General features: G+C 40.8%; 1 protein-coding gene across 1 annotated transcript in view; it reads left to right on the top strand.

Moving 5' to 3' along the window:
* Positions 1–27,172, top strand: part of LOC126284598 (uncharacterized) — a 64,640-nt gene that overhangs the window by 12,828 nt on the left and 24,640 nt on the right. The window contains exons 2-4 of the mRNA XM_049983643.1: positions 19,880–19,970; positions 20,828–20,889; positions 20,981–21,016. Of these exons, the coding sequence (XP_049839600.1) occupies positions 19,880–19,970; positions 20,828–20,889; positions 20,981–21,016 (189 nt within the window). The remainder of the gene's footprint in view (positions 1–19,879; positions 19,971–20,827; positions 20,890–20,980; positions 21,017–27,172) is intronic.

Raw genomic sequence — 27,172 nt, forward strand, 5'->3', positions numbered from 1 at the left:
CTTGATACTCATGCAAGTGGTTCTCCTTTCTCCAAAAGGTCTCTTTAATTTTCCTGTAGGTAGTATCTATTTTACCCCCTAATGAGATAAGCCTCTTACATTTGTCCTCTAACCATCCCTGCTTAGTCATTTGGCACTTCCTGTCGATATCATTTCTGAGACGTTTGTATTCCTTTTTGCCTGCTTCATTTACTGCATTTTTATATTTTCTCCTTTCATCAATTAAATTCAATATTTCTTCTGTTACCCAAGGGTTTCTACTAGCCCTCGTCCTTTTACCTACTTGAGCCTCTGCTGCCTTCACTACTTCATCCCTCAAAGCTACCCATTCTTCTTCTACTGTATTTCCCTTATGCTCTCCCTGAAACTCTGTACAACCTCTGGTTTAGTCAGTTTATCCAGGGCCCATCTCCTTAAATTTCCACCTTTTTGCAGTTTCTTCAGTTTTAACCTACAGCTCATAACCAATAGATTGTGGTCAGAGCCCACATCTGCCTCTGGAAATGTCTTACAATTTAAAACCTGGTTCCTAAATCTCTGTCTTGCCATTATATAATCTATCTGATACCTTTTAGTATCTCCAGGTTTCTTCCATGTATAAAACCTTCTTTCATGATTCTTAAACCATGTGTTAGCTATGATTAAGTTATGCTCTGTGCAAAATTCTATCAGGCGGCATCCTCTTTCATTTCTTAGCCCCAATCCGTATTCACCTACTACCTTTCCTTCTCACCCTTTTCCTACTGTCGAATTCCAGTCACCCATGACTATAATATTTTCATCTCCCTTCACTACGTGAATAATTTCTTTTATCTAATCATACATTTCACCAATTTCTTCATCATCTACAGAACTAGTTGGCATATAAACGTGTACTACTGTAGTAGGCGTGGGCTTCGTGTCTATCTTGGCCACAATAATGCGTTCACTATGCTGTTTGTAGTAGCTTACCGGTACTCCTATTTTTTTATTCATTATTACACCTACTCCTGCATTACACCTATTTGATTTTGTATTTATAACCCTGTATTCACCTGACCAAAAGTCTTGTTCCTCCAGCCACCGAACTTCTGTATTCACCTGACCAAAAGTCTTGTTCCTCCAGCCACCGAACTTCACTAATTCCCACTATATCTAACTTTAACCTATCCATTTCCCGTTTTAAATTTTCTAACCTACCTGCCCGGTTAAGGGATCTGACATTCCACGCTCCGATCCGTAAAATGCCAGTTTTCTTTCTCCTGATAATGACATCCTCTTGAGTAGTCCCCGCCCGGAGATCCGAATGGGGGACTATTCTACCTCAGGAACATTTTACCCAAGAGGACGCCATCATCATTTAATCATACAATAAAGCTGCATGCCCTCGGGAAAAATTACGGCTGTAGTTTCCCCTTGCTTTCAGTCGTTCGCAGTACCAGAACAGCAAGGCTATTTTGGTTAGTGTTACAAGGCCAGATCAATCAATCATCCAGACTGTTGCCCCTGCAACTACTGAAAAGGCTGCTGCCCCTCTTCAGGAACCACACGTTTGTCTGGCCTCTCAACAGATATCCCTCCGTTGTCGTTGCACCTACGGTACGGCTGTCTGTATCGTTGAAGCACGCAAGCCTCCACACCAACGGCAAGGTCCGTGGTTCATGGAGGTAAAAAATACTGGAAAAAAGTAGACAGTTATAGTGGTATAGAAAGGAGAGACAATGTCAGTGAGAGAGAAAGAGGAGACAGTGGCAGTCGGACATAATTCACAGCGACAGAAAGGAAAAGAGTGAAGGAGTGAGGGTCAGTAGGCGAGAGATAAAATTTGGAAATTTGTGGTAGGTTCTATGGGGCCAAACTGCTGAGGTCATCGGGACCTAAGCTTAAACAAGTTACGCTAAGGACTACATACACACACACACCCATGCCCGAGGGAGGATTCGAATCTCCGACGGGGAGAGCCGAGCGGACGGTGACAAGGAGCCTCAGACCGTGCGGTGAGAGAAGTAAAGGGACCGAGTAAGAGGAAGTAGGTGAAAGCGAATGATAATGAGGGACAGAGTCTATAAAAATGACAACAAGGAAGAGAGCGATAGTGACAGCAAAAAGAGACAGAAGCAGTGGAAGGAATAAATGAAATAGTAGCAGTAAGAGAGAGCAAGAGGGAGACAGTAACAGTCAGCTGAGACAGTATGAGAAGGACAGAACAAAGAAGATGTGACTGTGAAACAGGGCACAGTCACAGAGAGACACAAAGAGATAATAACAATGAGTTCGGCTCAATGAGTGAGTGAGAATGGACAGGTGGGAGTGGATGAGTATAAGCGACTTACAGCAGTGTTCTAATGGGTGTGCGGGAGTGACAAGTGAGTTGCGTGTTAAAAAGAGCAGAAATATGTTCGCATGCCAGACTTTTGGGGAAATTTTTAAAGGTGCAGAGGAAGGTAGAATGAGGCAGCTGGAACCCCACTTTTCAGTCAATGTCTTTTAATAAACAGGAGCCTATTCGCCTTTTTTATGCTCGTATAGAAGAATTTTTCGGCTGGTATTGTACGTATTGTAAGCAGATAAAACTTTTTTACTAACAGTATTATTCTGCCTGTTTTAGATCTGAAGATGATTGCTAGCACAATCGAAACAAGTCATGTCATTTTATAACCCACAATCTAGACAAATAAAGTTGTTTAGAAAATTAAGATCGCTTTTCGACATTGTTGGCCATGTAAGGCCTTAATAACTACACTTGAGGCAAAATCACATCTCAGATCAATGAATGAACTAATAAATTACTCGTTTTTGGTCACTTAGCCCTTTTTTTCATTCTTTACTCCTTATTGACGTGTTTAGATCTCAGCATCATCAAATCGTAATGAATACTTACTATACAGTCAATTGTAAACATTCTTCCTTAACATCAGTGGCGAAAATGATGTTAAGAAAAAACATTTACAATTAACTAGACAACACAAGAATCGTGGCCCGGCGACAAGCCGCATTTTCATCCACGAAAATTACATAGTTGTTTGGAAACAAGGCCATGAATGCCTGCAAATTGTTTCCAAGTAGCCGAACATAACCATTTGCAGTCAGCGATCGGTTCAGTTAGACGAGAGGACTCAGCACATTCCATGTAACCACAACGTGCCCCATAATGGAGCCGACGCCAGCTTTCATAGTGTCCTGTTGACAACTTCGGTTCATGGCTTCCTGAGGTCTGCACTACATTCGAACCCTACCATCAGCTCTTACCAAATGATCTGACCAGGTCGCGGTTTTCTACTCGTACAGGTTCCAACCGATACGGTCACGAGCCAAGGAGAAGCGTTATAGACCATATCGTGATGTTAGCAAAGACTTTCGCAATCGGTCGTCTGCTGCCATAGCCCATTAAAGCCAAATTTCGCACGTTGTCCTAACGGATACGTTCGTCGTACGTCCTGCATAGATTTCTGCGGTTGTTTCACGCAGTGTTGTTTGTCTGCTAGCACTGACAACTCTACCTATACAACGCTGAATGTCAGTCGTTAACTAAAGGTCATCGGCTACTGTGCTGTCCGTGGTGAGAGATAATACCTGAAATTTGGTATTCTCGACACACTTCTCACATTGTGGATCTCGGAATATTTGATTCCCTAACAATTTCCAAAATGGAATGTCCCGTGCCTGTAGCCCCAACTGCCATTCAGAGTTCAGCGCCTGCAAATTTCCGTCGTGCGTTCATAATCCCCTCTGGAAACTTTTCGCATGAATCATCTGAGTGCAAATGGGAGGTCCGTCAATGTACTACCCTTTTATACCCTTTGTACGCGAAACTACTACCATCTGTATATGTGTATCTCGCTGTCCCATGACTCAATGTACTGCATGCGCAGAGTTAGAGACCAGTATCGTTGATGTCCGACCGTTCCAGTACCTTAGAGTGTATTGTAAGCTCAGAACTTACGACACCCTGGAGATAAAACATCTTGCAAATCACAGATCGCTGTGAACAGGTCGACTGGGTCTTCGTAGATGTTCGACGCTGTACCTCACCAATTACTACGAATGCTACAATTACTCAGATCTGTTGTTGACTGGAGGAATGCTTCATTAACAGAGTCCAGTACGCTTTACTGGACTGCGAATGTTCCACAGGAAAGGAAAAGGTGTGCAGTACGACTTCTACGTTAAAATGCGGTGAATAGAAACAATGGGGTGAATAGTAACGACACTTACAGTTGAGTTGTTTTCTACCGAGTCGAAAGGCAAATGGGAACATCATTCAAAGATTTGTTTGTCTAGTTTGGTAGTGAACAAATCCAACGAGGAGATTATGAATATCAAACTTGACGACACTACAAGTCGACGTTTTTTTTACTATATGACAAACGTCAGATAGGGTGCTGACTTTGCTGACTTCGAACTTTATCTGTAAGTACCAATCTAAATAGCATTTTTTTTTAATTTAAGTACGTGAAAAGCAAATTTGCAATTCCGTTTCATTAAGCAAAAGTTTACGTTTGAAGTATACTTCATTTTTACTTGTGTTTCGGCTAATGTAGGGTAGTGTTTCCGTAATTTGTGGGATGAACAGAAACCGTCACTGTTTCTTCAGACGAAGGCGAAGAATTTGATGGAAACGAAGAACCATCTGGCACTGTTCCCAATCCAGTAGATTACGCTATGGCCAAAGCATGTGCAAAAAGTTAGCAGTCATTTCGATTTTTCGGTATGAAATTTGTTATTTATAAGGTAAAGGTTATGTTGATATTTTTTTTTTAAATCATGGCCGACTAAATACGTTTATTCCCACGGATGAGAAGTCATTTATTATTTAAGGAGATGATGTTCGAAAGCCCTTCATTTCTTCTAGGGGTACGACTTGTACATTCAAAGACATAATTTTTAAACATGATGGCACTGACTTAAAGTATGAACAAACAAATCAAGTTCATAAATTTAATATTACAACAATGTAAATACAGACATAACTTTCTTTAAAAAAACGAGTAGAAACAACAATTCACTCAATATTATTTCCTATTGCATTAAATAAAAAGCTTTTTCAAACAGATAAGTTTTGTTTCTCATTCTCCTAGATCCAAAACAGTTATTGATATGGCCCTACTCACCCCAAAGGCAATAAACAGAAAAAAATAATAGCATTAATACTGTTGTACGTATTCATCGCTCTCAGCAGGATGAATAGGAAGAGGGAGATTTAATTTTTTGTGTTCTGAAAGCATAAATCAGGTCTCAAACGTAATTACGAGTTTACAATTAGGCACAACGCCTATAATACTATATAATTTTTGTTTTCATACTTATTTTAAAAATTGTCAATTGAATACTGTTTCTACTTAAACCATTTTACGGTAACATTCACAATAGACATTAGCGATTTTCCGCATAGGATGAGCAGCACCATACGTTTACCAGCCGATGGAACCGCACTGGGGAGTATCGTCGTTGTACATAAGTAAAGAATTGCAGAAAGACATTAACAAAATTTCGACTTGATGATTGTGAAAGGCATCTCGTCAAACGTGGAGAAATGGGTCATATAACAAAAAGACAGAACCTGATCTTATCCAATAATAAGATTAGTGGTGAACTTGAGGACGTTAAACTGAATATGTATCTATGGACAAAACCAATAAGATATATTGAATGGGATGACGACGTAAATCTGTAGTAGGAAAGGCAAATAGAAATCTCTCTTTATTTCACTGGAAAAATCCACTGCATTCGAGAAAGTAGTATGGTCAATTCTATTGTTCCATTGTTTAGAATCCTTATCAGTTTGGCATGACAACAGACAAAGAACAAATTCTGAGATGCGCTACAAGGATAGTAACAGGTTGGGATAATTCCCATGAATAATAGAGGTGTTGAGGAAACTTAAATGAGAATGCGTGGAAGGCAGAAGTCCTAGTTCTCGCTAAACCATGTTGTGTGGCTTTAGGGAATAGATATATATATGAGGATCATGAGAACGAGCGAGAGTACAAGACGTATAAATGCACATAACAGAGATCTTCCCCTGGTTCATAAGGCAAATGGAATAGGAAAGAAAATCAATAATAGTCGTGTGACGCACCCTCCGCCATGCATTGTACAGTTTCTTCCTGAGTATACATGTGGTTGATACAGAGTTACCATCTGAGCATACGAGCAAACCGGTTGCGTCTAGCACGGCAGGACCACAGAATAAGTGCCAGTCTCATTTAGTTGAAAATTACGGCCGCGCTGTAGCGCTCTCCGCCACTCTTTTAATGTATGCAAACTCTCTCTCTCCGAATTAAAATACGGGCCGCATTATTTACTACGTAAAATAGTTCCCGCAAGGCCTGAAAACGACCAGGTTCCGTTTATGTTATATATTTTTCTTTACGTCTCAATTTTGCTTTATCTTGCTCTTATTAGTCCGTAACTAATTATTTTTAGATTCCCTGGTAAATTAATTTATCTTTATTGAATACATACCACGTAAAATTTGATGATTAACGATTGTATTTCACTGGAAAAAGTGGCCAGTATACGCGTCTGTAATTGCCACTGCCGGTAGCCAATTCCACGCTTCATCACCCCTGTTATCCAGATTTGAATTATTTTGGTTGGTTCATCTTCATGAAATTCAGATTGCTCAATTACGAGAAACTGACGTCGGGTAAAGAAATTATAGCCAACTCCTATATTGGAAAAATCTAGAAATCACAAATATTGAAAAGTTTAATTAATAAAAAATGCACCTACACAAACGTTACTGAGAAACTTTGATTTTGTACAGATGTTTTAAAAATTCTAGAAGGAGATTTGTTAAATTTCCTCGTTTTTCTTAGTCCGAGAGGGTATTCCTGAAATTGTCATTTCACGAATTTTCAACATTTTTGGTACCCCATTAACACACAAAAGTTGAATTTCACCAATGGTGCAGAGAATTACTTATTTTTCTTAACATGAATTTCCACTAACAACTGTCACTAACAATTATTCTTCACATATTTTGTAGAAAATAGCAAATATGTTATTATAATTACCAACAAAAAACGTGAATATGCTCCTTATTGAAAGACTGTAAAAGATGATTACAAGCTGCGTCATTCGAAGTTCCTCAGCACCTTTAAAAATTTTGCCAAAAATTTTGGCCTGTGAACGTATTTGCATCTTTTTTTATAATGCAACTCACCTCTCACTCCCACAAATTCCCAGAACTGTAACTCTCTCTCTGATGATTTACAGAATATTTCTCCATGCTACGTCACTTTGTAAACTACGTTTTTGCAGCACCCCAGATTTTACGTGTACAGGTAGGGTAAATTTGCAGCTCCATATCTCGGAAACGCATAAAAACGTCGAGAAAATTTTCAAGTTTGTTCGACATCGGGATCTTAAGAATATGTTGTAAAAACTACATCCATTCACTGCGCGTAGTGATCTTGGATACTGCGGCACAGTTTTGGTACGAAAAAGTGGTAAAACGCGCTTTCTTTGGTGTTTCTGTGGTACTGCCAATGAACTAATCGTACCTCTATATGTCCCGTAAGACCCACTGCATATCACTATGTGATTTGCTCCATCTGCCTAAGCAGGTAGAAGAGTTAATTCAATGAAACAATAACTTTTTTTTTGGCGCTGTCTCCAGTGGTCACAGGTTCCTCTCACTGTCGTAACACACACCATGTACGCTGTCATACATGTGATGTGTTACGCCAGTGAAAGGAACCTCTGAACACTGGAGACAGTGCCACAATCTCCTAAAAAAAATCGTATTACGACACATATAAATGTCATACTAACAAATGTAAATCCATCTGATGATGGAAGTTTAAACCTTTGAAACGCGCCGTGGAGATAAATAGACAGTGACTGGTAACAGTAAACTTGTTGTTTAGTTTAATGTCAATAACAGTCACGGTAAAGCCTAAACTAAAATGTTTGCAATTAAAGGTAGAGGTGTGTAATATTCATACTTTGACCCTGTACTGCAGCATAGTGACACTGAGACGGTCCTTCTGTTGGTATGCAAATGGTCCTTATCCCAAGGGCTGTATAAAACACTTGACCCCACCTATCTATAACCAATAGAACACGACGCAACAGCCCGAGAGAATCCCGTTTCCTTATCTATATAAACGATTTGGGAGACAATCTGAGCAGTCGTCTTCGGTTGTTTGCAGATGACACTGTCGTTTATAGACCAAAAAAGTCATCATAAGATCAAAACAAACTGTAAAACGATTTAGAAAAAAATATCTGATTGGTGAGAAAAGTGTCAGTTGACCCTAAATAACGAAAAGTGTGACGTCAACCACATGAGTACGAAAAGGAACTCGTTAAACTTCGGTTACACGATAAATCAGTCTAATCTAAAAGTTGTAAATTCAACTAAATACCTCGGTATTACAATTACGAACAACTTAAATTGGAAAGAACACATAGGAAATGTTGTAGGGAAGGCTAACCAAAGGCTGCATTTTATCGGCAGGACACTTAGAAAATGTAACAGACCTACTAAGGAGACTGGCTACACTACGCTTCTCCGTCCTCATTTAGAATACTGCTGCGCAGTGTGGGATCCTCACCAGGTAGGACTGACGGAGTACATCGAAAAAGTTCAAAGAAAGGGAGGACGTTTTGTATTATCGTCAAATATGGGAGAGAGTGTCACAGAAATGCGAAAATATTTTGTTGACACCGACCTACATAGGGCGGAACGATCACCACGATAAATTAAGGGAAATCAGTGCTCATACGGAAAGATATAGGTGTTCATTCTTTCACGCGCAATACGAGATTGGAATATACAGAGAATTGTGAAGGTGGTTCCATGAACCCTCTGCCAGGCACTTAAATGTGATTTGCAGAGTATCCATGTAGATGTAGATTTAGATACAGGGCGTTTTGGAACGTATTAAGTAGTACATGCTGTCGCTTATGTACCGATTATCTACCTGGTGATGAGCTCCATCTACACTCCTGGAAATGAAAAAAAGAACACATTGACACCGGTGTGTCAGGCCCACCATACTTGCTCCGGACACTGCGAGAGGGCTGTACACGCACGGCACAGCGGACACACCAGGTACCGCGGTGTTGGCCGTCGAATGGCGCTAGCTGCGCAGCATTTGTGCACCGTCGCCGTCAGTGTCAGCCAGTTTGCCGTGGCATACGGAGCTCCATCGCAGTCTTTAACACTGGTAGCATGCCGCGACAGCGTGGACGTGAACCGTATGTGCAGTTGACGGACTTTGAGCGAGGGCGTATAGTGGGCATGCGGAAGGCCGGGTGGACGTACCGCCGAATTGCTCAACACGTGGGGCGTGAGGTCTCCACAGTTCATCGATGTTGTCACCAGTGGTCGGCGGAAGGTGCACGTGCCCGTCGACCTGGGACCGGACCGCAGCGACGCACGGATGCACGCCAAGACCGTAGGATCCTACGCAGTGCCGTAGGGGACCGCACCGCCACTTCCCAGCATATTAGGGACACTGTTGCTCCTGGGGTATCGGCGAGGACCATTCGCAACCATTCCTAGACCGGCAAGGGAACTTGCTGTTCCAACAGGACAATGCATGTCCGCATGTATCCCGTGCCACCCAACGTGCTCTAGAAGGTGTAAGTCAACTACCCTGGCCAGCAAGATCTCCGGATCTGTCCCCCACTGAGCATGTTTGGGACTGGATGAAGCGTCGTCTCACGCGGTCTGCACGTCCAGCACGAACGCTGGTCCAACTGAGGCGCCAGGTGGAAATGGCATGGCAAGCCATTCCACAGGACTACATCCAGCATCTCTACGATCGTCTCCATGGGAGAATAGCAGCCTGCATTGCTGCGAAAGGTTGATATACACTGTACTAGTGCCGACATTGTGCATGCTCTGTTGCCTGTGTCTATGTGCCTGTGGTTCTGTCAGTGTGATCATGTGATGTATCTGACCCCAGGAATGTGTCAATAAAGTTTCCCCTTCCTGGGACAATGAATTCACGGTGTTCTTATTTCAGTTTCCAGGAGTATATATAAACGATTTGGGAGACAATCTGAGCAGCGGTCTTCGGTTGTTTGCAGATGACACTGTCGTTTATCGACTAATAAAGTCATTATAAGATCAAAACAAACTGTAAAACGATTTAGAAAAAAATATCTGATTGGTGAGAAAAGTGTCAGTTGACCCTAACTAACGAAAAGTGTGACGTCAACAACATGAGTACGAAAAGGAACTCGTTAAACTTCGGTTACACGATAAATCAGTCTAATCTAAAAGTCGTACATTCAACTAAATACCTCGGTATTACAATTACGAACAACTTAATTTGGAAAGAACACATAGGAAATGTTGTAGGGAAGGCTAACCAAAGGCTGCGTTTTATCGGCAGGACACTTAGAAAATATAACAGACCTACTAAGGAGACTGGCTACACTACGCTTCTCCGTCCTCTTTTAGAATACTGCTGCGCAGTGTGGGATCCTCACCAAGTAGGACTGACGGAGTACATCGAAAAAGTTCAAAGAAAGGGAGCACGTTTTGTATTATCGTCAAATATGGGAGAGAGTGTCACAGAAATGCGAAAAGATTTTGTTGACACCGACCTACATAGGGCGGAACGATCACCACGATAAATTAAGGGAAATCGGAGCTCGTACTGAAAGATATAGGTGTTCATTCTTTCCGCGCGCAATACGAGATTGGAATATAAAGAGAATTGTGTAGGTGGTTCGATGAACCCTCTGCCAGGCACTTAAATGTGATTTGCAGAGTATCCATGTAGATGTAGATTTAGATACAGAGCGTTTTGGAACGTATTAAGTAGTACATGCTGTCGCTTATGTACCGATTATCTACCTAGAGATGAGCTCCATCTATGTCACTGAATATAAAATTGTTTGTTTTTATATCACAGAAGCGTTTCCCTTCCTTTTATTTATGAAGCACCCTCAGTGCCTGTAATGCATCTTTGTTATACTCTGACGGGAAAAATGTCAACAGCAAGAAGAGGTTGGTAGGCCTGTTTCCACATCTGAAAGATGAAGTCCAGATTTTGAGCCACCTGCATCAAAGTGGCGCTAATAACACCACTATGAGTACGCAGATCAGGCTTGCTTTAAATAGACACTGTAACGGTCATGAGTGTTTGTTATATTTGAGGTTCGACGCGGTGAGTTGATCACGGGAATATGCGGTCCCAAGAAGACCGGACGTTCACATGGCATTATCGAGAGGAGAGATCATCGTTATCGGTGTATGGCTCTGGCGTGTCGTACTGCGTCTGTAGCAGCAATTTGAGCAGCAGTTGGTACCACAATAATATGAAGAACAGAATAGCTCCCTGTAGAGTGCCTTACACCGACCGCCAATTGCTACTTCAGCAGTGTCAAGCGAGAGGTCATTGGAGGGCAGAGTGGAGGTCTGTTCCGTTTTCTGATGAAAGCTGTTTCTGCCTTGGTGCCAGTGATGGCCCTGTGTTGGATACGAAGAGTTCCGTTGAGGGCATGCCACCAACGTGTCTGCGTGCTAAACACACTGGACCCATACCTAGATTTATGGTTTGGGGTGCGATTTCGTATGATAGCAGGAGCACTCTCGGGCTTATCCCACGCATCCTGACTACAAATTTGTTGTCAATCAGTCACGCCTGTTGCGTGGCCATTCACGAACAGCAATCTGGGGACCATATTCCAAAAGGAAAACGCTGGCCCACATATCGCTGTTGTAACCTAATACGCTCTACAGAGTGTCGAAATGTTGCCTTGGCCTGCTCGATCATCAGATTTGACTCAAATCGAGAAGATATGGGACATCTTCGTATAACTACAGCGTCATCCACAAACACATTAACACCCCTGTATTGATTGAATAAGTGTAACAGGTATGGAGGTCTATTCCAGAAGCTGACATCCGGTAGCTGTACAACACAATCCATGCAGGTCTGAATCCTTGCATTCAACATCCTCGCGGTTACATCAGGTATTAATGTACCAGCATAACACATTTGCAATGGCTTATCTCGTTCTTACATTAGTCTATGATCTTAAAATATTAACCACTTAAATATGTCAGCTAGACAAATGTATTCCTGCAATTTCATTGCTCTACATTATTTTTTGGTGCCCGCGCGGTTTGAGGTGCCTCGTCACGAATTGAGCGGCCCATCCCGCAGGAGCTTCGAGTCCTCCCTCGGGCGTGGGTGTGTGTGTTGTTCTTAGTATAAATTAGCTTAACTTAGTTTAAGTAGTGTGTAAGTCTAGGGACCGATGACCTCAGCAGTCTGGTCCCTTAGGAATTCACACATATTTGAACATTTTGTATTGCGATTCCTTCCACCAATATATTTATAGTGTAATATGATTTGTAATATTTGCAGATATCTTACTTTATTAGAGTCTTCCCGTTATTCTCTAACTGTCAGGTGTGAAACAAATTTTTAGCGCACAAGTTGCGAAAGGTCTTACTTACGATTTTTGAAACCTTATTATCTGATTGCATACAGATTCACTTAAAGACTTCACTTTCGCATTACTTTACTTTAATTTTTTTTACCCCCGTGGTCTAGGGGTAGCGTCTTTGATTACTAATCAAAACGACCTCGGTCCTGGGTTCGAATCCCACCACTGCTTGAATTTTGATTAATAATCAGCATTGGCGGCCGAGCACTTCTGGCGTAAGAAGTCACCCTCACTGCAACGGTCTTGTCAAGACGGCGGAGGAGCGGACAGAGGTTCAGGACACTCTTGTCCTAGGGGTGGGAAATTGCCCTTAAAGGCGGAAGAATCAGCAATGATCAATGGCATGAGGATGCAGAAGGCAACGGAAACAGCTTCATTAAAGACACGTAACGTGTATCCACAGGACATGTGGCTTGTAATTGAAGTAGTGCCATGATGATGATCTCTCCATTGGCAAAAGATTTCGAAATAGTCTCCCATTCGCATCTCCCGGAGAGTATTGCCAAGGGTGAGGTGACCATGAGAAAAAGACTCAAAAATCAACGAACGGATAACATTCTACGAGTCGTGGCATGGGAATGTCAGAAGTGAATATGGTAGGGAAAATAGAAAATCTGAAAAGGGAAATTCAAAGGCTCAATATAGATATAGTAGGGGGTCAGTGAAGTGAAATGGAAATAAGACAATGATTTCTGGTCAGATGAGTATAGGGTAATTTCTACAGCGGCAGAAAATGGTATAACGATAAAGGATTCGTTATGAATGGCAATGTAGAGCACTGAATGTGTTATTGCGAACAGTTCAGTGATAGGGTTATTCTCATCAGAATCGACAGCAAACCAATACCGACAACGATGGTTCAGGTATACATGCCGACGTTGCAAACTGAAAATGACAGAGAGAGTATATGAGGATATTGAAAGGATAACACCGTATGTAAAGAGAGATGAAAATGTAATAGTCATGGGCGACTGGAATGCAGTTGTAGGGGAAGGAGTAGAAGAAAAGGTTACAGGAGAATATTGTCTAGGAACAAGGAATGAGAGAGAGAAGAAAGACTAATTGAGTTCTGTAATAAAATTCAGCTAGTAATAGCGAATACCCTGTTCATTAATAGCAAGAAGCGGAGATATACTTAGAAGGCGCCGGGTTGTTACGGTAAGATTTCAGCTAGATTACATCATGGTCAGACAGAGATCCCAAAATAAGATACTGGATTGTAAGGCGTACCCAGCAGCAGATACAGAGATCACAATACAGTAGCGATGAACAGTAGGCTGAAGTTTAAAACATTAATCAGGAACAATCAATATTCAAATAAGCGGGATACGGAAGTACTACGGAATGATGGATACGCTTAAAGTTCTCTAGGGCTATAGATACAGCAATAAGGAATAGCTCAGTTGGCAGTACAGCTAAAGAGGTATGGCCATCGCTAAAAAGGGCCATCACAGAAGTTGGAAAGAAAACTATAGGTACAAGGAAGGTAACTGCGAAGAAACCATGGGTAGCTTCCGTTGATCGATGAAAGAAGGAAGTACAAAAATGTTCCAGGAAACTCAGGAATGTAGAAATACAAGTCATTGAAGAATGAAATAAATAGAAAATGTAGGGGAGCTAAGACGAAATGGCGGCATGCAATTTGTGAAGAAATCGAAAAAAAATGATGTCGGAAGGACAGACTCATCACACCTTCTGTGACATTAAAAGCAAGGGTGGTAACATTAAGAGTGAAACCGTAATACCACTGTTAAATGCAGAGGAGACAGCGAACAGGTGGAATGAATACATTGAAAGCCTCCATGAGGGGGAAGATTTGTCTGATGTGACAGAAGAAGAAACATGAGTTGATTTAGAAGAGATAGGGGTTCACCCCACCCTCCCACCCCCCTCCCTCACCCCAACCCCCATGAACCATGGACCTTGTCGTTGGTGGGGAGGCTTGCGTGCCTCAGCGATACAGATAGCCGTATCGTAGGTGCAACCACAACGGAGAGGTATCTGTTGAGAGACCAGGAAACGTGTGGTTCCTGAAGAGGGGCAGCAGCCTTTTCAGTAGTTGCAGGGGCAACAGTCTGAATGATTGACTGATCTGGCCTTGTAACAATAACCAAAACAGCCTTGCTGTTGTGGTGCTGCTAACGGCTGAAAGCAAGGGGAAACTACAGCCGTAATTTTCCCCGAGGGCATGCAGCTTTACTGTATGATTAAATGATGATGGCGTCCTCTTGGGTAAAATGTTCCTGAGGTAGAATAGTCCCCCATTCGGATCTCCGGGCGGGGACTACTCAAGAGGATGTCATTATCAGGAGAAAGAAAACTGGCATTCTACGGATCGGAGCGTGGAATGTCAGATCCCTTAATCGGGCAGGTAGGTTAGAAAATTTAAAAAGGGAAATGGATAGTTTAAAGTTAGATATAGTGGGAATTAGTGAAGTTCGGTGGCAGGAGGAACAAGACTTCTGGTCAGGTGACTACAGGGTTATAAACACAAAATCAAATAGGGGTAATGCAGGAGTAGGATTAATAATGAATAGGAAAATATGAATGCGGGTAAGCTACAACAAACAACATAGTGAACGCATAATTGTGGCCAAGATAGATACGAAGCCCACACCTACTACAGTAGTACATGTTTATATGCCAACTAGCTCTGCAGATGACGAAGAAATTGAAGAAATGTATGATCAAATAAAAGAAATTATTCAGATAGTCAAGGGTGACGAAAATTTAATAGTCATGGGTGACTGGAATTCGGTAGTAGGAAAAGGGAGAGAAGGAAACGTAGTAGGTGAATATGGACTGGGGCAAAGAAATGATAGAGGAAGCCGCCTGGTAGAATTTTGCACAGAGCACAACTTAATCATAGCTAACACGTGGTTCAAGATTCATAAAAGAAGTCTGTTAACATGGAAGAAGCCTGGAGATACTGACAGGTTTCAGATGGAGATTTAGGAACCAGGTTTTAAATTGTAAGACATTTCCAGGGGCAGATGTGGACTCTGACCGCAATCTATTGGTTATGACCTGTAGATTAAAACTGAAGAAACTGCAAAAAGGTGGGAATTTAAGGAGATGGGACCTGGCTAAACTAAAACAACCAGAGCTTGTACGGAGTTTCAAGGAGAGCATAAGGGAGCAATTGACAGGATTGGGGGAAAGAAATACAATAGAAGAAGAATGGGTAGCTTTGAGGGATGAAGTAGTGAAGGCAGCAGAAGATCAAGTAAGTAAAAAGACGAGGGCTAGTAGAAATCGTTGGGTAACAGAAGAAATATTGAATTTAATTGATGAAAGGAGAAAATATAAAATGCAGTAAATGAAGCAGGCAAAAAGGAATACAAACGTCTCAAAAATGAGATCGAAAGGAAGTGAAAAATGGCTAAGCAGGGATGGCTAGAGGACAAATGTAAGGATATAGAGGCTTATCTCTCTAGGGGTAAGATAGATACTGCCTACAGGAAAATTAAAGAGACCTTTGGAGAACAGAGGACCACTTGTATGAATAGATGGAAACCCAGTCCTAAGCAAAGAAGGGAAAGCAGAAAGGTGGAAGAAGTATATAGAGGGTATATACAAGGGGATGTATTTGAGGACAATATTATGGAAATGGAAGCGGATGTAGATGAAGATGAAATGGGAGATACGATACTGCGTGAAGAGTTTGACAGAGCACTGAAAGACCTGAGTCGAAATAAGGCCCCCGGAGTAGACAACATTCCATTGGAACTACTGACGACCTTGGGAGAGCCAGTCCTGACAAAACTCTACCACCTGCTGATCATGATGTATGAGACAGGCGAAATACCCTCAGACTTCAAGAAGAATATAATAATTGCAATCCCAAAGAAAGCAGGTGTTGACAGATGTGAAAATTACCGAACTATCAGTTTAATAAGTCACAGCTGCAAAATACTAACGCGAATTCTTTACAGACGACTGGAGAAACTAGTAGAAGCCGACCTCGGGGAACATCAGTTTGGATTCCGTAGAAATGTTGGAACACATGGGGCAATACTGACCCTATGACGTATCTTAGAAGCTAGATTAAGGAAGAGCAAACCTAAGTTTCTAGCATTTGTAGTCTTTGAGACAGCTTTTGACAATGTTGACTGGAATACTCTCTTTCAAATTCTGAAGGTGGCAGGGGTAAAATACAGGGAGCGAAAGGCTATTTACAATTTGTACAGAAACCAGATGGCAGTTATAAGAGTCGAGGGACATGAAAGGGAAGCAGTGGTTGGGAAGGGAGTGAGACAGGACTGTAGTCTCTCCCCGATGTTATTCAATCTGTATATTGAGCAAGCAGTGAAGGAAACAAAAGAAAAATTCGGAGTAGGTATTAAAGTCCATGGAGAAGAAATAAAAACTTTGAGGTTCGCCGATGACATCGTAATTCTGTCAGAGACAGCAAAAGACTTGGAAGAGCATTTGAACGGAATGGATAGTGTCTTGAAAGGAAGATATAAGATAATCATCAACAAAAGCAAAACGAGGATAATGGAATGTAGTCGAATTAAATCGGGTGATGCTGAGGGAATTAGATTAGGAAGTGAGACACTTAAAGTAGTAAGGGAGTTTTGCTATTTGTGGAGGAAAATAACTGATGATGGTCGAAATAGAGACGATATAAAATGTAGACTGGCAATGGGAAGGAAAGCGTTTCTGAAGAAGAGAAATTTGTTAACATCGAGTATAGATTTAAGTGTCAGGAAGTCATTTCTGAAAGTATTTGTATGGAGTGTAGCCATGTATGGAAGTGTAACATGGACGATAAATAGTTTGGACAAGAAGAGAATAGAAGCTGACGAAATGTGGTGCTACTGAAGAATGCTGAGGATTAGGTGGGTAGATCACATAACAACGAGGAGTTACTGAATAGAATTGGGGAGAAGAGAAATTTGTGGCACAACTTGACTAGAAAAAGGGATCGGTTGGTAGGACATGTCCTTAGACATCAAGGGGTCACCAGTTTAGTATTGGAGGGCAGCGTGGCTGGTAAAAATCGTAGAGGGAGACCTAGAGATCACTACACTAAGCAGATTCAGAAGGATGTAGGTTGCAGTATGTACTGGGAGATGAAGAAGCTTGCACAGGATAGAGTAGCATGGAGAGCTGAATCAAACCAGTCTCAGGACTGAAGACCACAACAACAACAACAGGGGATTCACTATTAGAATCAGAATTTAAAAGAGATTTGGAGGACTTAGCATCAAATAAGGCAGAAGGGACAGATAACATCCCAACAGAATTTCTAAAATCATTGGTATAAGTGGCAACATAACGGCCACGTTGGTGGGTAGAATGTATGAGTTTGGCAACATACCATACAACTTTCTAAGAAATATCATGCACTCAATTCCGAAGACTGTGAGAGCTGAAAAGTGAGAGAATTATCGCAAAATCCGTTGAACAGCTCATCCAGCCAAATTGAAGAATGTAAAATAAAATTGAGGCTCTGCTAGATGTCGATCTGTTTGGCTGTAGGAAAGGTAAAGACACGAGAGAGGCAATTCTGACGTTGCGATTGATAATGGAAGCAAGACTAAAGAAAAAATAGAATCTATCGACCTGCAAAAAGCGATCGACAATGTAAAACGGTGCAAGCTGTTCTGAGTTCTGAGAAAAATAGGGGTAAGCTGTAGGGAGACACGGTAATATACAATATGTACAAAAGCCAAGAGGGAATAATAAGAGTGGACGACCGAGAACGAAGTGCTCGGGTTAAAAATGGTGTAAGATAGGGATGTAGTCTTTTGGCCGTGCTGTTGAATCTGTACATCGAAGAACCAATGATAGAAACAAAAGAAAGATTCAGGAGTGGAACTATAATTCAAGATGAAATGGTATGAGTGATATGGTTCGCTGATGACATTGCTATCTTGAGTGAAAGTGAAGAAGACTTACATGGTCTGCTGAATGGAATGAATAAGATAATGAGTACAGAATATGGATTGAGATTAAATAGAAGAAAGACGAAAGTAATGAGAAGTAGCTGAAATGAGAACAGCATTGATGGTCACGAAGTAGATGACGTTAAGGAATACTGATACCTAGGTACTAAAATAACGAATGGCGGACAGATGTTGATGTCTGGTTTGGAGAGTGCTCAACTTCGTGGTCATCAGCATCCGTACGAATTCGCAGTTCTTGTACAGTCCAATTTTTTACACAGACACTCTACCCACTATAACAAATGATGATGGTGATGGTGATGATGATGATGATGATGATGAAATGATGAGGGCAACACAAACATCCAGTCACTGGCCAGAAAAAATCCCCAACCCTGACGGAAATCGAACCCGGAACCCCGTGAACCAGAGGCAACAACGCTAGACACTAGATCGCGCACCGCGTGACGGATGGACTAAGGAGGACATCAAAAGCAGACTAGTAATGGCGATAAGTTCATTCCTGGCGAAGTCTATTAGTATCAAACATAGGCCTTAATTTGAGGAAGAAATCTCTGAGAATGGACGTCTGGAGTACAGCAGTGATGAAATGGTTCAACTGGTTCTGAGCACTATGCGACTTAACTTCTGAAGTCATCAGTCGGCTAGAACTTAGAACTAATTAAACCTAACTAACCTAAGGACATCACACACATCCATGCCCGAGGCAGGATTCGAACCTGAGACCGTAGCGGTCGCTCGGTTCCAGACTGTAGCGCCTAGAACCGCACGACCACAACGGCCGGCGGTGTAATGAAACATGGACTGTGGGAAAAGTGGAACAGAAAAGAATCGAAGCATTTGAGATGTGGTGCTACAGACGAATTTTGAGAATTAGGTGGACTAATAAGGGAAACAATGAGGAGGTTCTGCGCAGAATCGGATAGGAAAGTAATATGTGCAAAACATTGACAAGGGGAAGAGACAGCATGATAGGACATCTGTTAAGACATAAGGAAATGACTTCCATGGTATTAGAGGGAGCTGTAGAGGGTAAAAACTGTAGAGGAAGACAGGCTTGGAGTACGTCTAACAAATAATTGAGGACTTAGGTTTCTAGCGCTACTCTGAGACGAAGAGGTTGGCACAGGAGAGGAATTCATGGCGGGCCGCATCAAACCACTCAGAAGACTGATGACCAAAAAAAAAAAAAGTACTTATATTAGTTGTGTGTTAGCGAAGTGTTTTTAGTGTTCACATTGTTGACAACCGCAGCTGTGTGTAGTCGTGTTTTGTTTGCTTTCGGTGTCGGTATGCAGTATGATATAAAAACAAACTGCCTTTCATTTAGTTTTGCAGAAGGAGCAGACCTCCAAGAACTCATTAACTAATTACCCAAAGAAAACATAATTTCGAACAATGACTTGATGGAGAGACACAGGTCGTAAGCTAAGGCAAACTTTTTTTTTTTTTTTTTGTCCATTGACGTTCTACGCTCCAACGAAAGTTGTAAGTTCATCATTTCGAAACATTTCAGCGTCCTGTACAATAACTAAACTGTACTTCTCCGGTTGACATTTCAGGATGGCATCTGTAGAGCAGGAGAGACTTTCAGCAAAAACCAGCTAAAGGCGGCCGTGAACGAGTGCAACGACACGTACTTCTTATCTCAGAGTAAGTGCGCTTACAATAATCTAGCTAAAGCTCTTATTACCCATAATCTCCCAGATTAAGGCTAAACGGGATTACTTGCTGAAAATACCATTTTTTGTGCTACTCTTCCTAGTCTTTTGCTGAGAGCTCCTTCTATTGAAAACAAACTTTCAGAATCCATTTATCATCGGAAATGACACAGAAAGAGCTAAATTATTTTTAACATTAAAAGTCCTTATGATGGGGACACACTGAATTGACTAACTTAAAGGTCCTACAGAGATTTGGTGATAGACTCTACGTGAATTAGTGCAGACGCTCACAAGATTATTTTTGTGTTACCAATTGCAATACCGGTACGCGCTTCACTGTTCATGTTTGCCTCAAATTTCGGTTGTCCCTTGTTTGTTTCCATACTCTGAAAGCTCAGCAGGTGCTCTAGCGGTAGCTTGCAGGAGTGTGGAAGTTACTGAGAGCTGTAAGTGACAAATTGTAACTTTTACTTAATCCCTGAGGTGTGCACGGAGTGTGTTATCGTACTGTAATGTCCGCAGAAAGCAGATATGTTGATCTGAGTTCAAGTCTGTCACACAGTTTCAATCTGCAGTAGATAATATAAAACGGTATTTACCCGCTTGCAATCTTTGCAAACCATTCCATAGTATTAAAACGTGCAGTTCACCTTAGAGTTTTTGTATAAATGCCAGAGTCTAGCTACCCTAATAGAGGATCCGGAAAAACAATCTTTAAATTATAATGCAACAAGTTTTTAAACGTATTAAATATACAAACTAAGCTCCTTTCAGTAAGGAAATTCGTGTTAGGCTTTAAGGTTATAGTTGTAAACGTAAAAGTAGTAATTTTGTTTTACATTACAGAAAGCTGGGACAGCGTGTTCACCACTGGCTCTCTTGACGACGAGAAAGATCTGGTGGCGAAGGTGAGTTTCCGTTTTACCTCTTTCGTCTGAGAGTCACAGACTAGTGGCCAGCACATTTCACGAATAAACTTGAGGTTTCCTTCTTTTCCAGTGCTTCTTCGAGTGCGTGCTACTGCAGACAGGCGCGGTAAGTGAATAGCAAATGTCTTTTTTTTTCTTTTTCTTTTTTCACGAATTCCTTTCCTGTGCCAACTTCATCTCAGAGAAACACTTGCAGTCTACGTACTCAATTATTTGCTGGATGTATTCCAATCTCTGTCTTCCTCTACATTTTTTGCCCTATGTAGTTCCCACTAGTGCTAGGGAAGTCATTAACCGATGCCTTAACGGATGTCCTATCATCCTATCTCTTGTCGTTGGCACTGTTTTGCACATATTCTCCTCTCAGATACTGCGCAGAACCTCCTCATTCTCACCTTATCAGTCCATCTAATTTTTAACATTTCAAATGCTTCGATTATCTTCTGTTCCGGCTTTCCCACAGTCCATATTTCACTACCGTAGAATGCAGTGTTCCAAGCGTAAGTTCTCAGAAATTTCTTCCTCAAATGAAGCCTCTTAACCATGAATGCGCTTTTTGCTAGCGCTAGTCTGCTTTTGATGTTCTCCCTGCACTGTACATTGGTTATACTGCAGCCTTGATAGTAGAATTCCTTAACTTCATCTACTTCCTGACCCTGAACCATAATGTTAAGTTTTTCGCTGTTCTCATTTCTGCTATTTCCTGTTACTTTCGTCTATCTTATATATATATTCTCATTAGACTGTTCATTCCATTTAACAGATTATGTAATTCTTCTTCACGATTACTCAGAATTGCAATGTCACCAGCGAATCATATACTGATATCATTTCACCTTGGATTTTGATTCCACTCCCGAACCTTTCTTTTATTATCATCATTGCTTTTTCGATGTGCAGCTTGAAGTCCTCTTGGCTTTGTACATATTTTATATTACCCATCTCTCCCTATAGCTTACTGTTCCTTATTGCTGTATCTATAGCCTTCGAGAACTTCAAGTGTACTTCCGTATCCCACTTCTTACGTTTTCGTTAAGGAAATCTGCTTAACAACTAAAAAAACTCGTATAAAAATGAATTTTCTTTCATGGTTCATGTATAGGACAAAACTTACGATGAGGCAGCTGTATTCTGCAGTAGACCCCAAAAATCATCAGTGGTTTCGAGACAGCCATCTGAATACAGGAGACAAATCAAATGAAATTTCTCATGTCTTTCATGAAGTTAGGAAAGTCAATACCAGTGTTTATCACTGTAATATCAATTGGAATTGCGATAACTATTGAGGTGATGTCCTGATGCTATTAGCTTCTTTCTGTTCAGTGCTTATCATTGTAATATCAGATGATATTGCTAGCACTATTGAGGAGATATCGTGATTGTTAACTTTTCTGGTCCAATGTTTGTCATTGTAATATCAAATGGTACTGCAATCTGTGCTGAGGTGATGTTGTGATGCTATTAGCTTCTTCTGATCCAATGTTTATATTTTAATACAAAATAATATAGCTAGCACTATTGAGCTGATGTAGCTCTATCAGCTTCTACTGGCCCAGTGTTTATCACTGTAATATCAAATGCTACTGCAATCACTAATGAAGTGAAGTCATGGTGGTATTAACTTCTGTTAGTCTAGTGTTCATCACTACATCTACATTTACATAGTACTTCGGAAGCCACCTTACACTGCGTGACAGAGGATACACTGTGCCAAACTAGTCATTTCCTTTTCCGTTCCATTCGCAAATAGAGCACGGGAAAATGGCAGTCTATATGCCTTCATATGAGCCCTAATTTCTCGAATCTTCGCGGCCTTTGTGCGCAATGTGTGTTGGCGGCAGCAGAATCATTAGTGCCGGTTCTCTAATTTTTCTCATCAGTGTTTCAAGGAAAGAACTTCGCCTTCCCTCCAGAGAATCCCATCGGTAACAATGACGTGTTATTCGAACCTACTGGTAACAAATTTTGCAGCCTTCCTCTGAATTGCTTCGATGTCTTCCTAAAATTCGACTTGGTACCGTTTCCAAACACTCGAGCGGTACTCACAAATGTCAAATTGTACTGCTGTAAATATTGAGGTGATCTATTACGTTTTGCTGGTCCGCGTTTGTCACTGTAATACTAAATGGAGTTGCAATCAGTACTGAGATGATGTCGTGATGCTATTACTTTCTGCCAGTGCAGTGGTTATCACTGTAATATCAAACTGTATCGGAATACTTATTCAGGTGTGTCGTGATCCTATTAGCTTCTACGAGTCCAATGTTTATCTCAGTAATATTAAACGGTATTACAAATACAACTGTAGCCTTGATCTGCCTCTGTACTTTCTAGCTCCACCACACTTACTTCTGTTAGTTCCTTTAATATCCGTCACAGGTGGGACAACAGTCATTTCTTTGTGGTGACTAGTTTCGGACACTCACGTCCATTTTCAAACCATGACTTAAGACACTGTAATCGTGCAGTTCCCACCAATGTGAGTAACGAGATAAGCATTATCCCTCACTATTAATCATTATTACATGATACTTAGGTATGACGAGAAACTTCGAATCCGGTATTGTATTTCTGTTTTAAAGTGTTTACCAGATAATTATTTTGCAATAAATGTTCTTTGGTAGTAACAGAATCAGTAGTTGTCCTAAACATTTCTGGTTCGAGTATTCATTTTTTACATAATCTTGAAATTACCATTCCAAGCATTATCCCTCACTATTAATCATGATTACATGATAAACCTTGTACGAACATATAGTGTGAATTCTTTCCAATCGAACGCAGTAAACATATATGAGCCGTAATAACGTCTAGAACTAACTGAAAGATCAAGTAACTTCAACCACGAATTTAGAATGCTGCAAAACGACAGATTTCAGGAAGTAGTCATCGTCCAGATGTCATATTCTAATTAATCTATATTAACAATCAACCAATGAGAAATTCCTGCTGTGTTACGGTTGGTCAAAGCCTAGTTTATAGTGGTTCGCTTTTCAAAGACAGCTACACATAGATACATAAATATCACACATTATTAAAATACACAGGTGTACGAACACAAATCCCAAAAGAGGCAAGAAAACACACACAATAACAAGCCTAATATTTCTCTTTAGATACAAAATAAAAAATAAATTTCAATTACTACATTTTAATAGTAAATTATCTAAAGGATTGGAATGAATACTGGAACCAGAAATGTGTAGGACAACGATTGATTCAGTTACTACTAAAGGAAATTAATTGCAAAATAATGATCTGGTAAATAGTTTAAAACATAAATACAATATCGAATTCGACGTTTCTCGTCACCCCTATATAATGTGCGATAGACCACTAGGTGACACGAGCGGCGGACCGTCCGGAGTAAATGGAAATGAGGAGTATTGCGTTGTTAACAGAGAAGCAATAACAGCACATAGAATCAATCAAGAGAGTTCAATGACTTTGAACGTTGACTAGTCGTTGGATTCCATCTGGGTAACAAATCCATCATGGACGTTTCAACCCTTCTAAAACCACCTATTTCAACTGTTGATGGTGTGGCTGTGGAGACGCAAAGAAACAAGGAAGACTAGAGAGTCATCGTGTACTGACGGACAGGGACCGTAAAGCTGTGCGGTGGATGGTTTATAAAATGACATGAAATCAACTGAAGGAATCATTCGCGAGTGCAATGGCTATACAAAGGGAGTTAAACAGATAGTGGTAAATAATAGAGCACATTTCTGAACTCTGTGCCAAGAGACACTCGAGATGCTGTAAAGAACGAAATCACTGCACAGTGGAAGACTGGGAACGAGTGATGGAGCGATGATAGCCCCTGTATGAAAGGGTTTGTGTTTGGCGAATGCGTGGATGACATTACCTGTTATCATGTGCAGTGCCAACAGTACAGGGAAGATCGTGTCACTGTTTGACTGTCTTTTTCATGATTACGAGGAGGTGACCTTATTGCGCTCAAAAATAAATAAATAAAAGATGCAGAATGCTACAATTTTGAACATGGCTGCTATTCAGCAACCGTATACTAATTTCAGCATAGGATTAAACAGCCAACCGGTTGCGCATTAACGGTAGGTACATTGACCTAGGTTCCTACACCTACTAGGGGTGTCTTCATCAGAATAAATGTTGCCCAATCCCATAAAATAATACATAGGAAATAAGGTACGACCAAAAACACATTAACCAAGACGACAATTTTCACGACGCACAAAGGTTACTTTCGTCAAATTACATTGCTAAAATGTAATAGTCAGAATTTGCAACAGCTATGCTCCTGTAAAAAGTAAAATACAGCGTTCTAGCCTTTGCCCAACTGATAACAACATCAGACGGCTCGGACCAGTGGCTTACCTTGCTGTCACAAAAACAATACGAGTTGCACCGCCTATCAGAACATGTAGCATGTGCCCATTTAAAACATTTTAACAGAAATAGTTTTAAAAAAGCAGCTAATTTTAAGAACAAAATATGAAGAGAGATGAATGTCTTTTTGAAAATACACAGTAGTCAAGCAGATTAAGTATAACAGAGCCATCTGTTAGGCTTTACAGAAATTACTATTACGTAAAGGACATAATGAAACAGAAAATTTTTACAAACAGTTCTATAATCCAGAAAACATTTGCATGAAGGTCACTTGAGCAGCACATATCTATAAGATTAGGCGAAAATACTGTTTCGACACCAGAAGCTGGGAAAATACAGTAAGAATAGAAGAATCAACATTCCGCGAATAATGGATTGAAACCATTAAAAAATTTGTGTTACGTAGTTGTAACTGTCCATAGTTCTTAGGCTTGAAAATCCCTAACTCTACGAGTACATCGAGTCTATGACTTTTCTTTTTTCTATGTAAAATTGAAATTTGTTCAACATGTTTCGGTTTATGTCCGAAAATTAACAGATGATCAGCAAAAGTGGAATTGTGTACAATAGTGCCTCTTTTTAAAACAAATGTTCCTTGTAACTGACACTAAAATACTTTCTAGTTTGTCCTACACAATAAACGGGACAAGTATCAAGTGATTTTATACACACCTGAATTGCTTATCTGGTCAACTGCGCACCTGAGATTGAGCATGAGACTTTTTTTGCAAGTTATTGTTCGTGTACAGGGCAACATTGAATCCATATTTTTTAATCAGAAGACAGCGAATTTTTACGAAATGGGGCCTAGAAATGTTATCGAGATAACATTTTTATACTCGTTGCTGTCAGGAATAGCACTGCTGCGGAAAGTGGTCACTTTAGCGTCAATTTTAACTTTGAACATCACCTTGAAGACCTTGTCAACTAACGTGGGATCATAGCCGTTATTCACTGCAAATAGTTTTTTTTATGGTCATCTCTTCACTCAGCTTCTCAGGTGACAAAGGTACAGAGACTTCAGCATGAAAAATGCTTCCTCATTCCTATAACAATTTCTATTATAATGTTTCAAATGGGCACATGTTATTGTCCATGCCCGATAGGCGGCGCAAGTCGTATTGTTTTGGTGACAGCAATGTAAGCCACTGGGGCGATCCGTCTGATGTCGTTCCCAGTTGGGCACTCGTGGCAAAGGCTAGCACGTATTATTTTACTTTTTACAGGAGCATAGCTGCTGCAAATTCTGGTTATTGCTTTCTAGCAATGTAATTTTATATAAGTAACCTTTGTGAGTCATGAAAATTGTCGTCATGGTTAATGTGTTCTTTGTTCATACCTCATTTCTTATGTATTATTTTATAGGATTTAGCAACATTTGTTCTAATGAATACACCCCTAGTAGGTGCCGAAACCTACCGTTAATGTGCAACCGGTTGGCCGTTTAATCCTATGTTCAAAGGCTAAATGCTCAGGATGTGAACACATTTCAAAGCACTGTGTACTGCATGTAGTAGAGGAACAGTACGGAGATGATGACTGATTGTATCAGCTGACAGTGCTCTCTCTCACAAAGCAGTATCTGTGAGACACTAGTTCGTAGACAATAGCATTCCTGAAATAGATTACGGTCCCCACTGTCCCAGCCTGAAGCAAATGGAACATGTTTCGGATGAGATTGAACGTCGACTTCGCTCCGGGGTCCACCGTCAAAATCCCTACCTCCTCTGGTTTCGGTTGTTGATTCCTCCACAGATTATACAGACTTCATTTTAAGTATCCTGGCGGAGTTTGAGCCGTCATAAAGGTGAAGGGTGGAAACACGCCATATTAATATCTACTAATAGGTGACCGAATAGGAACGACCAGGTACATTAAAAAAATTATG

This window comes from Schistocerca gregaria, chromosome 8 (genome assembly GCF_023897955.1).
Source record: "Schistocerca gregaria isolate iqSchGreg1 chromosome 8, iqSchGreg1.2, whole genome shotgun sequence".
In the NCBI taxonomy this organism is placed as follows: Eukaryota; Metazoa; Arthropoda; class Insecta; order Orthoptera; family Acrididae; genus Schistocerca; species Schistocerca gregaria.